The sequence below is a fragment of the Schistocerca serialis genome, chromosome 5 (genome assembly GCF_023864345.2).
Source record: "Schistocerca serialis cubense isolate TAMUIC-IGC-003099 chromosome 5, iqSchSeri2.2, whole genome shotgun sequence".
Taxonomy (NCBI): domain Eukaryota; kingdom Metazoa; phylum Arthropoda; class Insecta; order Orthoptera; family Acrididae; genus Schistocerca; species Schistocerca serialis.
The window spans coordinates 94,710,618-94,730,185 of record NC_064642.1 but is presented as its reverse complement, the minus strand read 5'-3'; the positions used below and the strand labels follow the sequence as shown (position 1 = coordinate 94,730,185).

The following is a 19,568-nucleotide window of genomic DNA, read 5'->3' as shown; positions in this document are numbered from 1 at the left end:
GTAGTACCACGTTGTGTGGCACCACATTCTGCAATTATCCTTAATTTATGAGCATGAGTGTTAATACACCGTCCAGTCACATTAATGTGACCACCTGTCCAAAGCCTGAATAACCACATTTTGCAGCGTGGGCAGGTGCAAGACGAGCAGGAAGAGCGTCAGTGAATTTCTGGAAGGTACTGACAGGGATGTGGAGGCATGCCGACTCCTGTGCCTTGGCTAGCTGCACTGGGTTTCTTGGTTCACGATCCATGGCGCGAACAGCTTGATCGAGGTGGTCCCACAGTCTCTCTTGATTGGGTTAAAATCCGAGGAGTTTAGTGAACAGGATAATACGGTAAACTCATTCTGGTGCTCTTAGAATCATGCACGTACGCTGCCAGCTGACAGTTACATTGCTGGTAGATGCCATCGTGCTGAGGAAAACCAAACTGCATGTAGGGGTGAAGATGATCCATAAGAATGGACGCATAACTGTGTTGATCCATTGTGCCTACCACAACGAAGAGGTCATCCAAGGAATACCATGAAAACATTCTCCAGTCCATATAGCTCCTCTTTAGGCCTGAACCCTTCCGACGATTTCTGCACGATGTTTGTTTTCAGGCGTTTCATGCCGTACACGCCAACGACCATGTATCCGATGGAGCATAAAACGTGATCGTGATTCATATGAAGAGGCACTCAGTGGACTTCCAGCTGCGGTATTGACGTAGTTGATGAAGAACAGTCAGCATGGGTGCGTAAACCAATCACCTGCTGCGCAAGCCCACACGCAGCAACATTCGCCGACCGATCGATGAGGAGACCTTGCTGGTAGCCCCCATGGATCTTCTGGGCGGTTAGTTGATAAACAGTTGCACGTCTATTCGCCCATACAAATCTCCGCAGCAGTGAACTGTGGTGCATCACCGTTCTCTCGGCTCCATTTGGGTACGCATGGTATAGTTTAACTAAGGCGGCATATGAACAGTTTACAGACTTAGCCGTTTCGGAAATGCTCCCATCCTTGGCCCGAAAGCCAACGATCATGCCCTCATGGTAGTCAGGTAAATCGCTCCATTTCTGTATTACAACGACTAGACTGTGTGTCACGTTATTCCCAAACACGTTTTGTATACCGTCCACTGCTAGTACTGCCACATGCCGTCTGTGTGTGGTTATTGAACGGTTGACGCCGAACATAAGCGGTTGTCACGTAGTTGTGACTGGATTGTGTATTTTGAGCGGTGAGTTTATGTTCTCTTATCCAACAAAATTAGGTATGATCTACTTATCCGTCAAGTGTTAGCCACTATCATATAGGCCACAGGGTGGTTCGAGCGTCCACCCCCACTCCCCCACCTCACGCACTCGCAGATCCTTAAGTAAAGTAATAGGAGACCTGGGATTGGACAATGGGGGAGCATACCTCGCGGCTCCAATGAAGGCTGTAAGCACAGCAGTCATTATAGTGGCTCACTGCTTTTTCTTTCTAGATAAATTACGTTTAAGCAATGCAACAATAGTGCCAGGTGTATTTGAATTTTGAAGCTATGTCTGCCCATCTGTCTTACAGCAGATTAACCTATAGAGCGAGAAGACGAGAAAGACCTATGGTTAGAACAGAAATTCACACACCCTTTATACGAACGGTACTTCTGATGAAACTAAGAGACTACAGGAAAAGGCGTAGACTATTACAAATACGTTTACAGACAACTTGCATTGTAGAAAATATATTCAGCAGGTTAGAGTGAGGCAGGATACTAACTCCAGCATTATAAACGGTAAAGCTGTTAGAGATAATTTACATAATGTGAAATCTGTAGAGATTGTTCCTCATCAAACTATTAGGCATTTCCAAGCTAGTTCCTTGATGAAACCAAGAAAAGGAAACAATATTAATATGAAATTCTCGCCTCATTGGTCACATAAAATTAGTTTTGAAGCTTAAATTTCTGGGACTCGTACCACTGTCCTCATGTCCCTATGAGGTTGGTGGTAATTGTGTTGAAAACTTCGAGTTACTGTTTTAGCGTTTTAGTACCAAGAATATTATTTTCATTGTTGCCGTCGTGGAAAACTCAGTAACCACATCATAACTTACAAATAGATTGTGTAGTGTGAAAATTTTAAATAATCTGTTTCGTGGTATTCTACGCTTGCCCAGTTACTCTTAGTAGACAAAGTCGTTTTCGTCATTTAGAATCCTTCCAGTCGAGTACTATTTGAAAAGTGGTCTCAGTGCCATTACTACAGTGATTCATTACTATTTCAAATTACTTGGGTGTGACAAGTCGCATCACAACAATAATAGTCCCTTCTTGTTCAATATAGTATGTACGCTCCACCTTAGGGCTACTGCTTACCTGGGTCTGATGGTGGTGGGTCGTGATTTCTCCTCGCCATCTTGCCGCTCCCTGTAACACGAGCGACAGTTCCTCAGCATCGGCTATACAGCTTTCTTTTACTACTATTATATTATTTATGTTCACGTCTTCCTACAGAAATTCCTTTCATTACGCATCTACTGCTTTTTCACCTGAAGTTTTGACAAAGGTTTTCATGAGATGATTAACTGGCGTTGTCTGCTTGCTTATTTATCTCTTCTGCCCCCTCTTCCCTTTTTCTTCTGAAAAGCGACTTTTGTTTATAAATGCCACGTTTGTATATAATACCGTGTACATCTAGCCGATTCTCGAAGGTTCCAATGTGTTTCATTAATTCCTACAAAACTCTCCACGGGTTCGACAGAGTTCTATTCTTCTATTCGTTTAAATTTACCCTTCAGAACTGTCACCAGTCACCCCAGCGACAGAAAAGAGTATGGATTTGACAATAACATCGGACGTTTTTGGAAATCTGCGTGTCATCCTTTGACAGCCTCGACAAGAAATTTTTTCCTAGTGCCATCCATTGACACCTCTGACAACGCCTCCCTCCCCCCCTTTTCTAGTTAAAAAGTCTTAGATCAAGCAAATTTTGTTAACCTAAGAGTTCTAGGGTTACAAGTATTGTTTTTTGTTACATTCAATACAATATATTTTTCAGGTAGTAAAAATGTGTTACAGATTTCTCCAGGCATTCCAGAGTTATTCTGTAATATATACACGCTCATGTACGACCATATTTTTGTATACAGAATGATTCTCACTGACTGTAAATAAAAAAAAAAAAAAAAAAAAGTCAGGGAATATCCCAAAACTGGATGACAAATGTTGGACATATGACGTTACCAGATGACGTACCTCACTTCACGTACAGCGGTTGGGATTGTCAATTCTACCCTCACCGTTAGGGGGCAATGCTACATATCGCTCAGCTAGGGTACTCAGTTTTCGTTTTTACATGAATCGGTTTACATTTACAAAAACAGAATAGCCTAGTGGAGCTATGTATAGCGCCACCCCTACCAGCGAGAGCAGAATCGACAAACATAACCGTTGCACGTGTGGGAGGTACATCATCTGGTGACGTCCCATGTTCAACATTTGTCAACCATTTTTGGGATATTTCCCCGCATTTGCGGCTCCATATGTATTACATAACTTTTCTCAGTGTCAACTACGTCGCTTCGGAGACTTTTAAACGTCGATAAGAATCGCTCTCTTACAGGATCAGTCGTATTGTTAACACCGTTTTCATTTCTTGAACTGTTCAGGACATCGATATGAGGTTTACGGGAGCTGGCAGAAGACAGAGGTACACGTCATACTGTCACATGTTCATGTTTAAACACTTATATCGACCTAGATAGTGAAGCGAATTTATATTTTTGATGTAACTGTACAAGTTTTTAATGGCATTCAAAAGCTCTTGAAAGACGACAACAACGCTCGTTCATGTTGGCCGTGAATTATTTAACAAAAGTATCTGAGAATTGTACGGAAACAAAGAAATAAAGAGTCCGAAATCCGCTATTGTGGCGGAAACACCTTCAAACTTCTTGCTGCATATAGCGGTCGAGTGTGATATGAGTGGCCCATTTGGTGGTGTTCATACCGCAATAACGGATGGCGGCAGCCTTTTGGCTCAACTATTATGAAATTAATTTGTGAAAAATCTGAATACCAACATTAATAAGCGTTATCTCAGCATACTCTTCTTCCTAAACGCTCTATTAAGAAATAAATTCCTTGGTTTAGCGTCTTGTTTGATACAAGAGTCATGAATTTAAGCATGTTACAGAATTATATACCCCTCTGTCATCAACCATTCACAGAAAACCTCGTTTCGATATCTCTAACCATTCATGAAATAACATCTAATGTGATTCAACTGTACACTGACAGGAGAAAAATTGTATCATCAATAGTATTGGGAAGTGCTTAAAAATGTCATTGGGAAAGCAGATAGAAAAAGATTATTTACTCAGTAATAAGAATGGCTATGAGGTGGCAGCTGATAGGGGCATGGTTATGTGGGAAGTGCCTCAAGGGTCAGTACTGGAAAATGTATGTTTGCATCTATGTCCAGGATCTCCTCCCAAACCCTGGATCAATTTCAGCCAAATTTGGCACAGAAACAGTGAACCACAAGGTTTGTAACCTCTTAGCTCCAATATGAGCAGAGATAAGAGCATAAACATATATTTTTCAGCACCTACTGTGTCGGCTTCCCCGTATGACTGGCATATAGCATGTGATTAGTGTCGGCTTACCTAATTAACCTGTTTTTCAGGGCACCCTATACATTAGGTGCAAGAAATGGTTTGCCAGTCTCTAACATGTAAGCTGCTCTGCATGACAGGTGTACCGTGTTGTAGTAACATCAGCATGCTTTATCAGTCTGCTTTGCATGGCAGACTATAAGTCAGGGGCAAAACAATGGTTTTGAAACCCCTGACTTACAGGGTACTCTGCATGAAAGGCGTGTTGTCAAGGTGGTATTGACCTCCTTTATTGGCCTGTTTTGCAAGGGCAACATGTGTGCATGGACACAGCTCTGGGAGAATTGAGTTAGGTAAAAGCAGAGGAAGGACAGAGGTAGGGGGCAGGAAGAGATGTATACGGAGTGAGGGGGCAGGACAGGATGGACAGAGGGGGCATGAAGGAATGGACAGAGAGAGGGGGAAGGCGGTGAGGGATAGAGAGAGAGGGGGAGGAGTAGATGAACAGAGGGGAGATGAGGAGATGGACAGAGGGCTGGGGAGGAGGAGATGGGAGAAACGAGGAGAGAATCAGTGAGGAAAGTGAAGAGGAGATGGCGAGAGAAGGGGGTGAGGCGTAGATGGACAGAGAAAGGGGGAGAGTGGTGTGAACAGAGAGAGAGGAGAGAGAGAGATTGTCAGTAGAGGGGGAGGAAGAGATGCACAGGGGGTGAGGTGGAGATGGAAAGAGAGAGGGGATAGGTGGAGATGGACAGAGAGATTGTGGGGGGGGGGGGGGGGAGAAGATGGACAGGGAAAGAGATAAAGTATTTCTATTTTCTGATGACATTAGCATAGTAGTGAAGGACGTTGAGTAAAACACAGGCAGTTATGCAAACACTGCAGTTCAAAGCAATTTCATGGCTAGATGGGAAAAAACCTTTGCTAAATCAGAGTAAGACTCAGTTTTTAATTCCTGACACACAATTCAATTAAAACTGCCATTTTTTTATTACAGAGAAAAGGCGCACGATGAGTAAGCCTGAACAATCCATATTCCTATTTGTTAGGGTAAATGCAAGCTGTCATGGAAAGATCATGTTCAAGGAGTTGTTCAAAAACTGAATATTGCTATATTTACCAATAGAGCAGTACCTGCAGTAAGTGATAATCCAACATGAAAATGAGCCTACTTTGCATTTTTTCATTCGCTTATGACATACGGCATCACATTCTGTCCGAGATGGTTCTTTCTATCCTGAAAGGGTTTTTTGGCTCTGAAACGGGCAGTTTGAGCACAATATGTGATGTAAGTTCGAGGCCTTCTTGTCGACGCAGTAATATCAGTGTAGGAGCCGTCGAATCGGGCAAAATTTTCCATATTACCATAGGTTGGAAATCAACCGTGGTGGCGTTATGAGCATGAAACGACGGTCAACCAGCAACAAGTGAAGGTATTTTACGCCACTACAATCATTCGTATCATTTCAGGAACTTTCGAAAGGATGTCAACTTTGTAGCGATTTTGGACGAAGGAATTTTGAACATTTGCTGCAAGCAATGTGATTTGAGAAAAAAGAAGTGTTTAAAATTTAATTGTTGTTTTCTGTTTCACCGTTGTCTTTGGTCACTGACTGATCCGTTGTACTTGTTAGAACAAAAGTTCATTGATGCGTACATTGGCAAACATTAAAAAATGTGGCCTTTAGGTTTCATTATTAACAACACTACAGTTTGCAATATCATATATCGGTTATTTTACTGCAGTGATGTTTTCAAGTACAGTTTAATATTTTAAGAAATTATAACATATTGTAACTTCCAGAGTAGTTGATTTTCGCAGGAAACATCGCAGAACATTCTCATCTAGTCATGAATAAAGCTTTTAAAGTTTTTCTTCGTTTTGACTGTTAAGCTGAAACTATTATCTTCAATTACTTAATAACTAGTTCTCATCTAGTCATGAATAAAGCTTTTAAAGTTTTTCTTCGTTTTGACTGTTAAGCTGAAACTATTATCTTCACTTACTTAATAACTAGCTGCGCTTCTTAGCAGTTATTAGCTGCGTCGAGTTCATTTAACTGTACATACTTCAGGGCACTCGTCGCTGACTGGCTATCGTTTTGTGGCCGTAGCTCTTTACCTATAGTAATGTGGAAAACATTTGCAGGATTCGACGTTCCCTACCATGCTCTGAACTTATCACTTTGTTTCTCTCCACCCTGTTTATACATACTGATGTATGGTGTGCTTTTGACATGAGTAAAGAACAACAATCCATAATGACGCCAACACAACTTAGAAGCCGTCATTGCCTTCGATAGGATGCATGCATTTGATGTGCATTGTACATCTAGCGTAAGAGACAAAGCTCAGATAAGGACATTCTCTACTCCAAAGGGTACGGTGGGGTGTTTGAAATAGTGCCTGTTATAGGGGCCTAGTTCCTTCCAGCCAAAGGAAACGTTGCCAGCACGTTCAACAGTAGTGTTGCTCCACAATAACTTAATTAAATAAGAAACTGGGCTGAACGGAAGCGGGTATGTAGAATTTATAGCAACGTACTAGTATTTTTTCTTCTTTTTTTTCTTGCCAGCAAAATTATTTTTTTCTACATTGTAGTTGTTGTGGTCTTCAGTCGAGAGAGTGGTTTGATGCAGCTCTCCATGCTACTCTATCCTGTGCAAGCTTCTTCATCTCTGAGTAACTACTGCAGCCTACATCCTTCTGAATCTGCTTAGTGTATTCATCTCTTGGTCTCCCTTTACGATTTTTACCCTCCACGCTTCCCTCCAACACTAAATTGGTGATCCCTTGATGCCTCAGGCTGTGTCCTACCAACCGCTCCCTTATTCTAGTCAAGTTGTGCCACAAATTCCTCTTCTCCCCAATTCTATTCAGTACCTCCTTGTTAGTTACGTGATCTACCCATCTAATCTTCAGAGTTCTTCTGAAGCACCGAACATCGAAAGCTTCTATTCTCTTCTTGTCTAAACTATTTATCATCCATGTTTCACTTCCATACATGGTTACACTCCACATAAAGACTTCCTGACACTTAAATCTATATTCGATGTTAAAACATTTCTCTTCTTCAGAAACGCTTTTCTTGCGATAGCCAGTCTACATTTTATATCTTCTCTATTTCGTCCATCATCAGTCATTTTACTCCCCAAACAGCAAAACTCATCTACTACTTTAAGTGTCTCATTTCCTAATCTACACTCCTGGAAATTGAAATAAGAACACCGTGAATTCATTGTCCCAGGAAGGGGAAACTTTATTGACACATTCCTGGGGTCAGATACATCACATGATCACACTGACAGAACCACAGGCACATAGACACAGGCAACAGAGCATGCACAATGTCGGCACTAGTACAGTGTATATCCACCTTTCGCAGCAATGCAGGCTGCTCTTCTCCCATGGAGAATCGTAGAGATGCTGGATGTAGTCCTGTGGAACGGCTTGCCATTCCATTTCCACCTGGCGCCTCAGTTGGACCAGCTTTCGTGCTGGACGTGCAGACCGCGTGAGACGACGCTTCATCCAGTCCCAAACATGCTCAATGGGGGACAGATCCGGAGATCTTGCTGGCCAGGGTAGTTGACTTACACCTTCTAGAACACGTTGGGTGGCACGGGATACATGCGGACGTGCATTGTCCTGTTGGAACAGCAAGTTCCCTTGCCGGTCTAGGAATGGTAGAACGATGGGTTCGATGACGGTTTGGATGTACCGTGCACTATTCAGTGTCCCCTCGACGATCACCAGTGGTGTACGGCCAGTGTAGGAGATCGCTCCCCACACCATGATGCCGGGTGTTGGCCCTGTGTGCCTCGGTCGTATGCAGTCCTGATTGTGGCGCTCACATGCACGGCGCCAAACACGCATACGACCATCATTGGCACCAAGGCAGAAGCGACTCTCATCGCTGAAGACGACACGTCTCCATTCGTCCCTCCATTCACGCCTGTCGCGACACCACTGGAGGCGGGCTGCACGATGTTGGGGCGTGAGCGGAAGACGGCCTAACGGTGTGCGGGACCGTAGCCCAGCTTCATGGAGACGGCTGCGAATGGTCCTCGCCGATACCCCAGGAGCAACAGTGTCCCTAATTTGCTGGGAAGTGGCGGTGCGGTTCCCTACGGCACTGCGTAGGATCCTACGGTCTTGGCGTGCATCCGTGCGTCGCTGCGGTCCGGTCCCAGGTCGACGGGCACGTGCACCTTCCGCCGACCACTGGCGACAACATCGATGTACTGTGGAGACCTCACGCCCCACGTGTTGAGCAATTCGGCGGTACGTCCACCCGGCCTCCCGCATGCCCACTATACGCCCTCGCTCAAAGTCCGTCAACTGCACATACGGTTCACGTCCACGCTGTCGCGGCATGCTACCAGTGTTAAAGACTGCGATGGAACTCCGTATGCCACGGCAAACTGGCTGACACTGACGGCGGCGGTGCACAAATGCTGCGCAGCTAGCGCCATTCGACGGCCAACACCGCGGTTCCTGGTGTGTCCGCTGTGCCGTGCGTGTGATCACTGCTTGTACAGCCCTCTCGCAGTGTCCGGTGCAAGTATGGTGGGTCTGACACACCGGTGTCAATGTGTTCTTTTTTCCATTTCCAGGAGTGTAATTCCCTCAGCATCACCTGATTTAATTTGACCACATTCTATTGCCCTCGTTTTGCTTTTGTTGATTTTCGTCTTATATCCTCCTTTCAAGACTCTGCCCATTCCGTTCAACTGATCTTCCAGGTCCTTTGCTGTCTCTGACAGAATTACAAAACCTCAAAGGTTTTATTTCTTCTCCGTGAATTTTAATTCCTACTCCATTTTTTTTCTTTCCTTTACTGTTTCCTCAATATACAGATTGAATGACATCGGGGATAGGCTACAAACCTGTCTCTCTCCCTTCTTAACCACTGCTTCCCTCTCATGCCCCTCGACTCTTACTGCTGCCATCTGGTTTCTGTACAAACTCTAAACAGCCTTTCGCTCCCTTATTTTACCCATGTCACCTTCAGAATTTGAAAGAGAGTATTCCAGTCAACATTGTCAAACGCTTTCTCTAAGTCTACAAATGCTAGAAACGTAGGTTTCCCTTTCCTTAATCTACCTTCTAAGATATGTCACAGAGTCAGTATTTCCTAGCGAGTTCCAACTTTTCTACGGAATCCAAACTGATCTTCCCCGAGGTCGGCTAATCCCATTTTTTCATCCGTCTGTAAAGCATTCGCGTTGGTATTTTGCAGCCGTGACTTATTAAACTGATAGTTCTCTAATTTTCACTCCTGCCAGCACCTGCTTCCTTTCGGATTGGAATTACTATGTTCTTCTTGAAGTCTGGCGGTATTTCGCCTGTCTCATACATCTTGCTCATCATCTTTTGTCATACCTCGCTCTCCAAAAGCTATCAGTAGTTGTAATGGAATGTTGTCTACTCCGGGGGCCTTGTTTCGATTTAAGTCTGAGTGCTCTGTCAAATTCTTCACGTAGTATCATATCTCCCATTTCATCTTCATCTACGTCGTCTTCCGTTTCCATAATATTGCCCTCAAGTACACCGACCTTGTATAGGCCCTCTTTAAGCTCCTTCCAACTTTCTGCTTTCCGCCGGCCGTGGTGGCCGAGCGGTTCTAGGCGCTCAGTCCGGAACCGCGCGACTGCTACGGTCGCAGGTTCGAATCCTGCCTCGGGCATGGATGTGTGTGATGTCCTTAGGTTAGTTAGGTTTAAATAGTTCTAAGTTCTAGGGGACTGATGACCTTAGAATTTAAGTCCCATAGTGCTCAGAGCCATTGAACCATTTTTCTGCTTTCCCTTCTTTGCTTAGGACTGGTTTTCCATCTGAGCTCTTGATATTCATGCAGGTAGGTCTCTTTTCTCCAAAGGTCTCTTTAATTTTCTTGTAGGAAGCATCTATCTTACCCCTAGTGATATACGCCTTTACATCCCTACATTTGTCCTCTAGTCATCCCTGCTTAGCCATTTTGAGCTTCCTGTCGATCTGAGTTTTGAGACATTGTACTCCTTTTCGCCTGCTTCATTTACTGCATTTTTACATTTTCTCCTTTCATCAGTAAAATTCGATATCTCTTCTGTTAACCAAGAATTTCTACTAGCCCCCATCTCGTTCAGGATCCTCTGCTGCCTTCACTATTTCATCATTTTCTACGTGCAATGATCTAATTGTGCACTGCAACACTGAGGATAAAGGAAATAGTCTTATAAGTAAAACATGAATCCAAAGCGTTTTAAAATTTAGAAGAATAGGTCGAAATTAAAAGATCTTTGTGAAGGAATCTTTGTCATTTGTCCGACATTCTTCTTTTGTTACTTCCTTCATCATCTTTTCTCTTTGTGGCTTTGGTTGTTATAGAGTTGTAAAACTATCGTACGCTACCGGAGACTATCACAATTAAGTGTAGACTGCGATTGTTTTCCTGTTAGCTTTTGTTAAGGTCGTACCTCCATTACCTGTATATTAGGTGTGTAGCATGCCTATCAGGTGTTACTTCATAGCGACCACTTTCTTTAGATATGTGGCACGTGTGTTACTAGGTTCCTCTGGAAACCGAGATTGTGAATCGTCTAGAAAAGCAGTGAAGATATACAAAGGGCCGTGTAACCTACGGACAATTTTTTGTTGTACATAGTTATCCTCCTGTCTGTTACGTAAAAATGTACATTATTTATAGCAAAATTGAAACCGTCAATGTTTAACTGAGGTTTTATTCGAAAATTGTTGATTTGTAACGTGAAACAAAGGAACGTTTTAGTAAAGTCAAATAAAACAGTACGGATTAACCATATAAAGCTAGAAAATATAACTTCCACAAAAAAGAATAAAATAAAAAAACACAAACACAAATATATCAAACTTTACTTCAGCAGTTCGTCGAACTTATATAAAATATATTTATGTTATTCATAGCTTCTGCATTTATAAATAATAATGGGAAACTCTTGCCTTTGATTATGATGAAGCACGTTCTATTCAGTACTAAATAACAACAATAATTATATATATTTTTATGTGTATGCCTGTAAAGTGTGCTTGCATCAAAAGCAATTGATTTGGTTCGATAAAAGCGCAGACGTTACGCGATCAGCTAATTCCTATTACTTATAAAAAGCAATTTATATTCTGCAGGGATATAACATATACAACGGACTAACACTGAATGATGTGCAATTCTAATTATATTCCAAACAAATAACTAAACAAACAAAAAACGAAAAGAAGTCTTCGGTTCCCGGTATCTAGCTTACACATTCATTAACGTTTCTTTTCCTACTAAAGCTACCAATACTGTTGGGTAAATCCACCATTTACTATGTCATTTATGTACTGCACCAAAACTGTCGAACCGTAGCTTTGGTAGGTCGCAACTCCGATCTATTAAGATGTATGTATCATTGTAAGCTCATATAAATGAGAATAATTATTTATTTTCGTTCAAATATTGACTCAATTCTTATTATTTATTACCATTAATCTCTTTGATATGTTATTGACAGGTTCCCAAGTAAGAATATGGATGAGTTGTGTTGTATCAACTTGAATAACCGGCTTGGGCTATGTCTGTGTAGCCCCCATTACAGCTATGTCATTGAGAGAGACACGGATTGTAGTAATTATTCAGGACCTGCTTGCTATTTAATTTGACTAAGTCCGATTTGTTTTGGTGCACTTTAGATAGCGGTATTCAAAGCTAACATTTTCGCGAGTAATAAGAAATCAAGCCAGTTATTCCACAAACAATTAATATTTTGTGCAAAACTAGAATTTTCAATTAATCTAGGGTTAAAAATTGTATTAAATAAATATATAACTTCTTTATCTGTAAAAATGACACCGAAAGTCTTTTGTAGTGACACAGAATATAACAACCACCTGCGAGTCTTTATAATGAATAACCTGTTACCTGCACGTAATGAAAGAGGAAGAAAATTAGACCACCGGAATTGGGGAGATACCGTCCTGCCTTATATTTTCTAGAATTTTCAAAATGAAATGGAAAAGCTTTCTAGCAGAGGAGGCGTCTCTGTTCGGCTATGAAACAGTCAACTACATGACGGAAGCACTTACCATAATACCACAGGCCAATACTACCTAAAGTTATGAAATGTTGTTGTTTATGGTTTTGTATGTATAAATGGAAATTGACGCTTATCTTATTAAACAAGATTAAGTACACAAATATGGAAATGTGGTTATTTGGTAGCTATCCGCATAGTGTGCTGTCGTACTATTGTTTGCATGGGATACATTGTAGCTTCTAGTTGCAAGCGCTATGGTGATTAAATACATGATTTTGTGTTAAGTCTATGATGTAATTAATATGCTACTGACCTAATGGAAGATTTTGACTAATGTTTCCGACAACACGGATGAGTTAATTATACTAGTAACATTGACTGTCAAAGCAGTAGAGAGAAGACCGAATCTACTAATTGCAGGTTAACAAATTTTCAATTGGTAAGAGACTAACTGTTGAGGACACTAAAGTGGATAAAACTGAATTAAGAGGCAAGACCGTTGACAGTGTTAATCAACACAAAGTTCCTTATGTTATTATGAAAAACAGGAAATATCTACCAGAATTATACTATCACTTCACTGACATATGAAACTAGGGCTGTAGGTATCTCAGGATTAGTTTTCTTTTACGCATTACTTTATTGAAGAAGTGGCTCCTTTTATTGTTCTAATATGTTGTTTGACGGAATTCAGACTACACAAACTGGAGAAAACTTCATTTAGTTACCATTGCAGACTGTGTTTTAAATGAGAAAGAGAGTTTTGAATAGTTTTCCCATTAATACTGAAGGTAACAGAAACAATGATTTTGTTATTGGCAAATATTAGATGTGTACTATAACTTCACTGTCTTGTACTGTTGTCATTCCTTAGTCACTATAATTACTGATGCATAGAAAATTCATGCAGTAACATATTTTTCATTCAAATGCCACATCTTGGTTGAATATTTATGTCACACTTAGTTACATGATGTATAAGAGTAACACAGAGATACCACTTAGATCTCTTATATAACTATATAATGTTTGATGCAAACACACCATTATTACGCTCCTAAATCACGAGGGACGTTGAACAAGTAATGCAACACTTATTTCTCTGGGTTAGTTTGGGTTGAAGAAATGCTGAATAGTTGTGGGACATCGTGGAATATTCCCGCTTCACCTCCTATAGTTTCATAAAGATCCGACAGGTGGCTGCGCTATACGAAGCCTTTAAAATGACGTCTGTAGCGGAGGTGCGATCCATGCAGAGAGCTGTCATTGAGTTTCTTCTGGCGAAAAGCTAGAGCATCGCAGATATTCATAGGTGCTTGTAGAATTTCTACGGAGACCAGGCAGCGAACAAAAGCTTGGTGAGTCGTTGGGGTCGGCGTCTGTCATCAGCGCAACAACGTCGAGCAAATCTGTTCAATCTCCTGCGTGCCGGCCGACCACACAAACCTGTGACTCCTACAATGTTGGAACGTGCCGACACTTTCATTCTAGGTGATCGACAGATCACAATCAAACATCTCGCTATACAACTGGACGTCTGTGTTGGTAGTCTGACACACTCGTCAACCATTTAGAATACTTATAGGTGTGTGCCCGCTGGCATCCTCGCGCCTAACAGAAGACCATAGAGAGCAGCGAAGGACCATCTGTGGGAACTGCTTGGGCGTTACGAGGCTGATCGTGATAAAACCACACGTCACAAAACCACACGACTTCTCTTTCTCATTCATACTACAGCCTGGAACTCCATCTGTTTGGCCCGATGAGGGATACACCCCACCAGATACATTACGTGGAAGATGGGGAGGCTACTGATGCAGCAGGACTTTGGCTCCAACGTCGACCAGTAGAGTCATTCGGGCATACAGGTCCTCCCAATGAGGTGGCGTAAGACCCTTCCATTGAACGTACATTATGTTGAAAATATGATTTTGTAGCCAAAAGAATGGGGAATAACATGATGTATTGGAATCTTGAATAAAACCAACCTAACGAGAAAAAAAATGTGTTGTATTAATTATTGAACGCCCCCCATATTTACACTACTGGCCATTAAAATTGTTACACCAAGAAGAAATGCAGATGATAAACGGGTATTCATTGGACAAATATATTATACTACAACTGACATGTGATTACATTTTCACGCAGTTTGGGTGCACAGATCCTGAGAAATCAGTACCCAGAGCAACCACCTCTGGCCGTAATAACGGCCTTCATACGCCTGGGCATTGAGTCAAACAGAGCTTGGATGGCGTGTACAGGTACAGCTGCCCATGCAGCTTCAACACGATACCACAGTTCATCAAGAGTAGTGACTGGCATATTGTGACGAGCCAGTTGCTCAGCCACCAGTGACCAGACGTTTTCAATTGGTGAGAGCTCTAGAGAATGTGCTGGCCAGGGCAGCAGTCGAACATTTTCTGTATCCAGAAAGGCCCGTACAGTACCTGTAACATGCGGTCGTGCATTATCCTGCTGAAATGTAGGGTTTCGCAGGGATCGAATGAAGGGTAGAGCCACGGTTCGTAACACATCTGAAATGTAACGTCCACTGTTCAAAGTGCCGTCAATGCGAACAAGGGGTGACCGAGACGTGTAACCAATGGCACCCCATACCATCATGCCGGGTGATACGCCAGTATGGCGATAACGAATACACGCTTCCAATGTGCGTTCACCGCGATGTCGCCAAACACGGATACGACCATCATGATGCTGTAAACAGAACCTGGATTCATCCGAAAAAATGACGTTTTGCCATTCGTGCACCCAGGTTCGTTGTTGAGTACACCATCGCAGGCGCTCCTGTCTGTGATGCAGCGTCAAGGGTAACCGCAGCCATGGTCTCCGAGCTGATAGTCCACACTGCTGCAAACGTCCTCGAACTGTTCGTGCAGATGGTTGTTGTCTTCCAAACGTCCCCATCTGTTGACTCAGGGATCGAGACGTGGCTGCACGATCCGTTACAGCCATGCGGATAAGATGCCTGTCATCTCGACTGCTAATGATACGAGGCCGTTGGGATCCAGCACGTCGTTCCATATTACCCTCCTGAACCCACCGATTCCATATTCTGCTAACAGTCATTGGATCTCGATCAACGCGAGCAGCAATGTCGCGATACGATAAACCGCAATCGCGATAGGCTACAATCCGACCTTTATCAGTCGAAAATGTGATGGTACGCATTTCTCCTCCTTATACGAGGCATCACAACAACGTTTCGTGAGGCAACGCCGGTCAACTGCTGTTTGCATATGAGAAATCGGTTGGAAACTTTCCTCATGTCAGCACGTTGTAGGTGTCGCCACCTGCGCCAACTTTGTGTGAATGCTCTGAAAAGCTAATCATCAGCATATCACAGCATCTTCTTCCTGTCGGTTAAATTTCGCGTCTGTAGCACGTCATCTTCGTGGCAATTTTAGTGGCCAGTAGTGTACATTTAAACATTTGTGTTCTGCATAGTAAACACTGAAACGATCTTTACTAAAAAGAGTTTTTCTACCCTCAGTAGATAATGAACGTAAAATAAATTATGGCAAAATAAAATAATATAGAGACGCTAGGGATGACAATTGGTGCCCTGTTGATTAGTCACTAGGTTTGATCTTCAGAATGCTGTGGTCATTAATAGTCTGTGGCATTAAAAGGCAACTAAAAATATACACAAAACAAGTAAATATAGCGAGGTGCCGTTTTCGTTTAGTTATGGTGAAATATGTGATGAATTTCCTGATGTACACAATTAATTATTATTGTTTGTAGCTGCCGAACAACGACACTTACTTTTCAAAATGGAGCTATACACTTTTCCTGTAAAATTTGTCAATTTTTTCACTACGTGTTAGCGAAAATCACATTTCTATATATTTACTCTTTCTGGACGTACATTCTAAGAACAAAAACGATGCACCACGAAGATATCATCAGAACTGGACTGAAACTGTAGATGCGGTGTACGTGTACAGACAAACAAAGGATTACAATTTCAGAAAAAGAGAAAGAGCTTCACAAACTGGGCAAATCAATGACGTATTGGTCCACCTCTGACCCTTATACAAGCAATTATTCCACTTGGCATTTAATGACACAGACATTGGATATCCTCGTGACGGATTCTGTCCAGCTGGCGCCTTACGTCCTCAAAATTCCGAGCTGCTTGGTAGGCCTCGTCAAAAAGGCTCCATACGTTCTCAATTGGGAAGAGACCCGGCGACCTTGCTGGCCAAGGTAGGATTTGACAAGCACTAGAAACTCTCGCCGCCTGCGGGCAGACATTATCTTGCTGAAATGTAAGCCCAGGATGGCTTGTCAAGAAGGGCAACAAAACGGGCTCTAGAATATCGTCGACCTACCCTAGGCTGTAACAGTGCCGCGTATGGCAACCAAGGAGGTCTTACTACGGAAAGAAATAGCACTCCGGGCGATCATTCACGCTTGTTGGGCTGTATGACAGGCGACAATGAGGTTAGTATCCCATAGCTGTCCAGGAGTCTCCAGACACTTCTTTGGCCTTGAATCTCATTAAACGACGTAGAATAGTCTTCAGTGATGAGACCCGCTTACAACCACGCCCTAGTGACCGCGGTACACCTACGGAACAGCGGTACGTCGACGATATTCTGTGCCCTGTTTTGTTGCCCTACATGGCAAGCCACCCTGGACTTCCAGCAAAATAATGCCCGCCCGCACACGGCAAGGGCTTCTGCTGCTTATCTTCGAGCTTGCCGTATCTTGGCCATAAAGGTGGCCAGACCAACATCTACATGTGCATGGCTACTCTTCAAATCACGGCTTCTCTGCAAATCACACGTAAGTGCTGGCAGAGGGTTCATTGAACTACCTTCACAATAATTCTCTGTTATTCCACTCCTGAACAGCGCGTGGAAAAAAGGATCACCTGTATCTTTCCGTGTGAATCCTGAGCTCCCTTACTTTTATTATGAGGATCGTTTCTTCCCTTGTAGGTCGGTTCAACAAACTATTTTCGTATTTGGAGAAGAAAGTTGTTGTTTGAAATTTCGTAAGAAGAACCAATTGCAAGCATTTGTTCAAATGACGTCCACATCAAATCCTATAACATGTCCGTGATATTATCTCCCATGTTTCTCGGTAATACAAAACATGCTGCCTTTTTTTGAAATTTCTTGATGTACGCCGTTAATTTTATCTGGTACGTATCCAACACCACACAGCTGTACTCCAAAATAGGACGGACAAGCGTAGTGTAAGCAGTCCCTTTAGTATATCTGTTGTAACTGCTAAATGTTCTGCCAACGAAATACAGTATTTGGCTCGCTTTCTCGAAATATTTTCTGTGTGTTCTTTCCAATTTACGTTGTTCGTAATTGTAATTCCTAGGTATTTAGTTCAATTTACAACCTTCAGATCTGATTGATTTATCGGGTAACCGAAGTTTAACGGATTCCTTTTAGCACTAATGCGGATGACCTCACACTTTACAACCGCGCAACCGCTACGGTCGCAGGTTCGAATCCTGCCTCGGGCATGGATGTGTGTGATGTCCTTAGGTTAGTTAGGTTTAAGTAGTTCTAAGTTCTAGGGGACTGATGACCTCAGAAGTTAAATCCCGTAGTGCTCAGATCAATTTGAACCATTTTGAACCTCACACTTTTCGTTGTTTAGGGTCAACTGCCAATTTTCGCACCATAAAGGTATGTTTTCTAAATCGTTTTGAAATTTGTTTTGATCTTCTAATGATTTTACTAGACGATAAACGACAGCATTATCGCCAAAAACCCCAAGACGTCTGCTCAGATTGTCTCCTAAATCGTTTATATAGATAAAGAACAGCAGAGTGTTCTACTACCTTGGGGAACGCCAAAAATCGCTTACGTTGCACTCGGTGACTTCCCGTCAGCTACTACGAACTGTGGCCTCTCTGACAGGAAACCACGAATCCAGTCGCATAATTGAAACAGCATTCCGTAAGCAGCCAATCTGATTACAAGCCGCTTGTGAGGCCCCAACTGAGAACGTTTGACGTATTATGGGCAGGGCCCTCCAATCACCTCGCGATTTTGACGATCTAACGCGCCAATTGGACAGACTTTGGCACAATATCCTCAGGATGACATCCAATAGCTCTATCAATCAATGCAAAGTCGAATAACTGCTTGCAAAACATAAGAGGTGAAGCAACAGGTTATTGAATTGCTCGTTATGTGAAGTTCTTTCCCTTCAATAAATCATCCAGTTTTTTTTCTGATATTGTAATAACGTGTTTGGTTAAACATGTACATCACATCCACCGATTTCCGTCCAATTCTGGTGCTTTGTTTTTCTTGTCTTGGAGTATATTGAGGGTGGTACGTCTTAGCTGACTCGCCCTGTAGATGTAGAGGGCTAAGACAAACTCGTGCTTAGAATGAGTTGTTCTGAATGGATCTATGGCAAGCTTAGAGTGTATGTCCGGCAGGTGTCCGGATAACTGTAGGCACTGCGCAGCGGAGGCGGCGGCGTACTTACTGCGAAAGGGCGCAGGCGACGGCGGCCAGCAGGAACACGGCAGTCAGCAGCCACGCAGTCCTCTGAAACACACAGGAACAGCTGACTGACCATCTATCTGTCCAGCTCAAGCCACGCATGCAGCAACTGAAGAGCTGGAAAGTGCGTTGACGCCTGCAGGCCTCTGGTCCTGTACTGGCACATTTATGTTTGCAGTGTGTACATTACTGGCCATTAAAATTGCTACACCAAGAAGTAATGCAGATGATAAACGGGTATTCATTTGACAAATATATTATACTAGAACTGACATGGGATTACATTTTCACGGAATTTGGGTGCCTAGGTCCTGAGAAATCAGTACACAGAACAACCACCTCTGGTCGTAATAACAGCCTTGATACGCCTGGGCATTGAGTCAAACAGAGCTTGTATGGCGTGTACAGATAGAGCTGCCCATGCAGCTTCAACAC

General features: G+C 42.7%; 1 protein-coding gene across 3 annotated transcripts in view; it reads right to left on the bottom strand.

Moving 5' to 3' along the window:
* Positions 1-19,568, bottom strand: part of LOC126482361 (proline-rich protein HaeIII subfamily 1-like) — a 293,138-nt gene that overhangs the window by 226,103 nt on the left and 47,467 nt on the right. For all 3 annotated transcript variants that reach the window (XM_050106445.1, XM_050106444.1, XM_050106443.1), the window contains exons 2-3: positions 19,117-19,178; positions 2,352-2,402 (exon numbers count right to left, since the gene is read on the bottom strand). In XM_050106445.1, the coding sequence (XP_049962402.1) occupies positions 2,352-2,402; positions 19,117-19,178 (113 nt within the window). The remainder of the gene's footprint in view (positions 1-2,351; positions 2,403-19,116; positions 19,179-19,568) is intronic.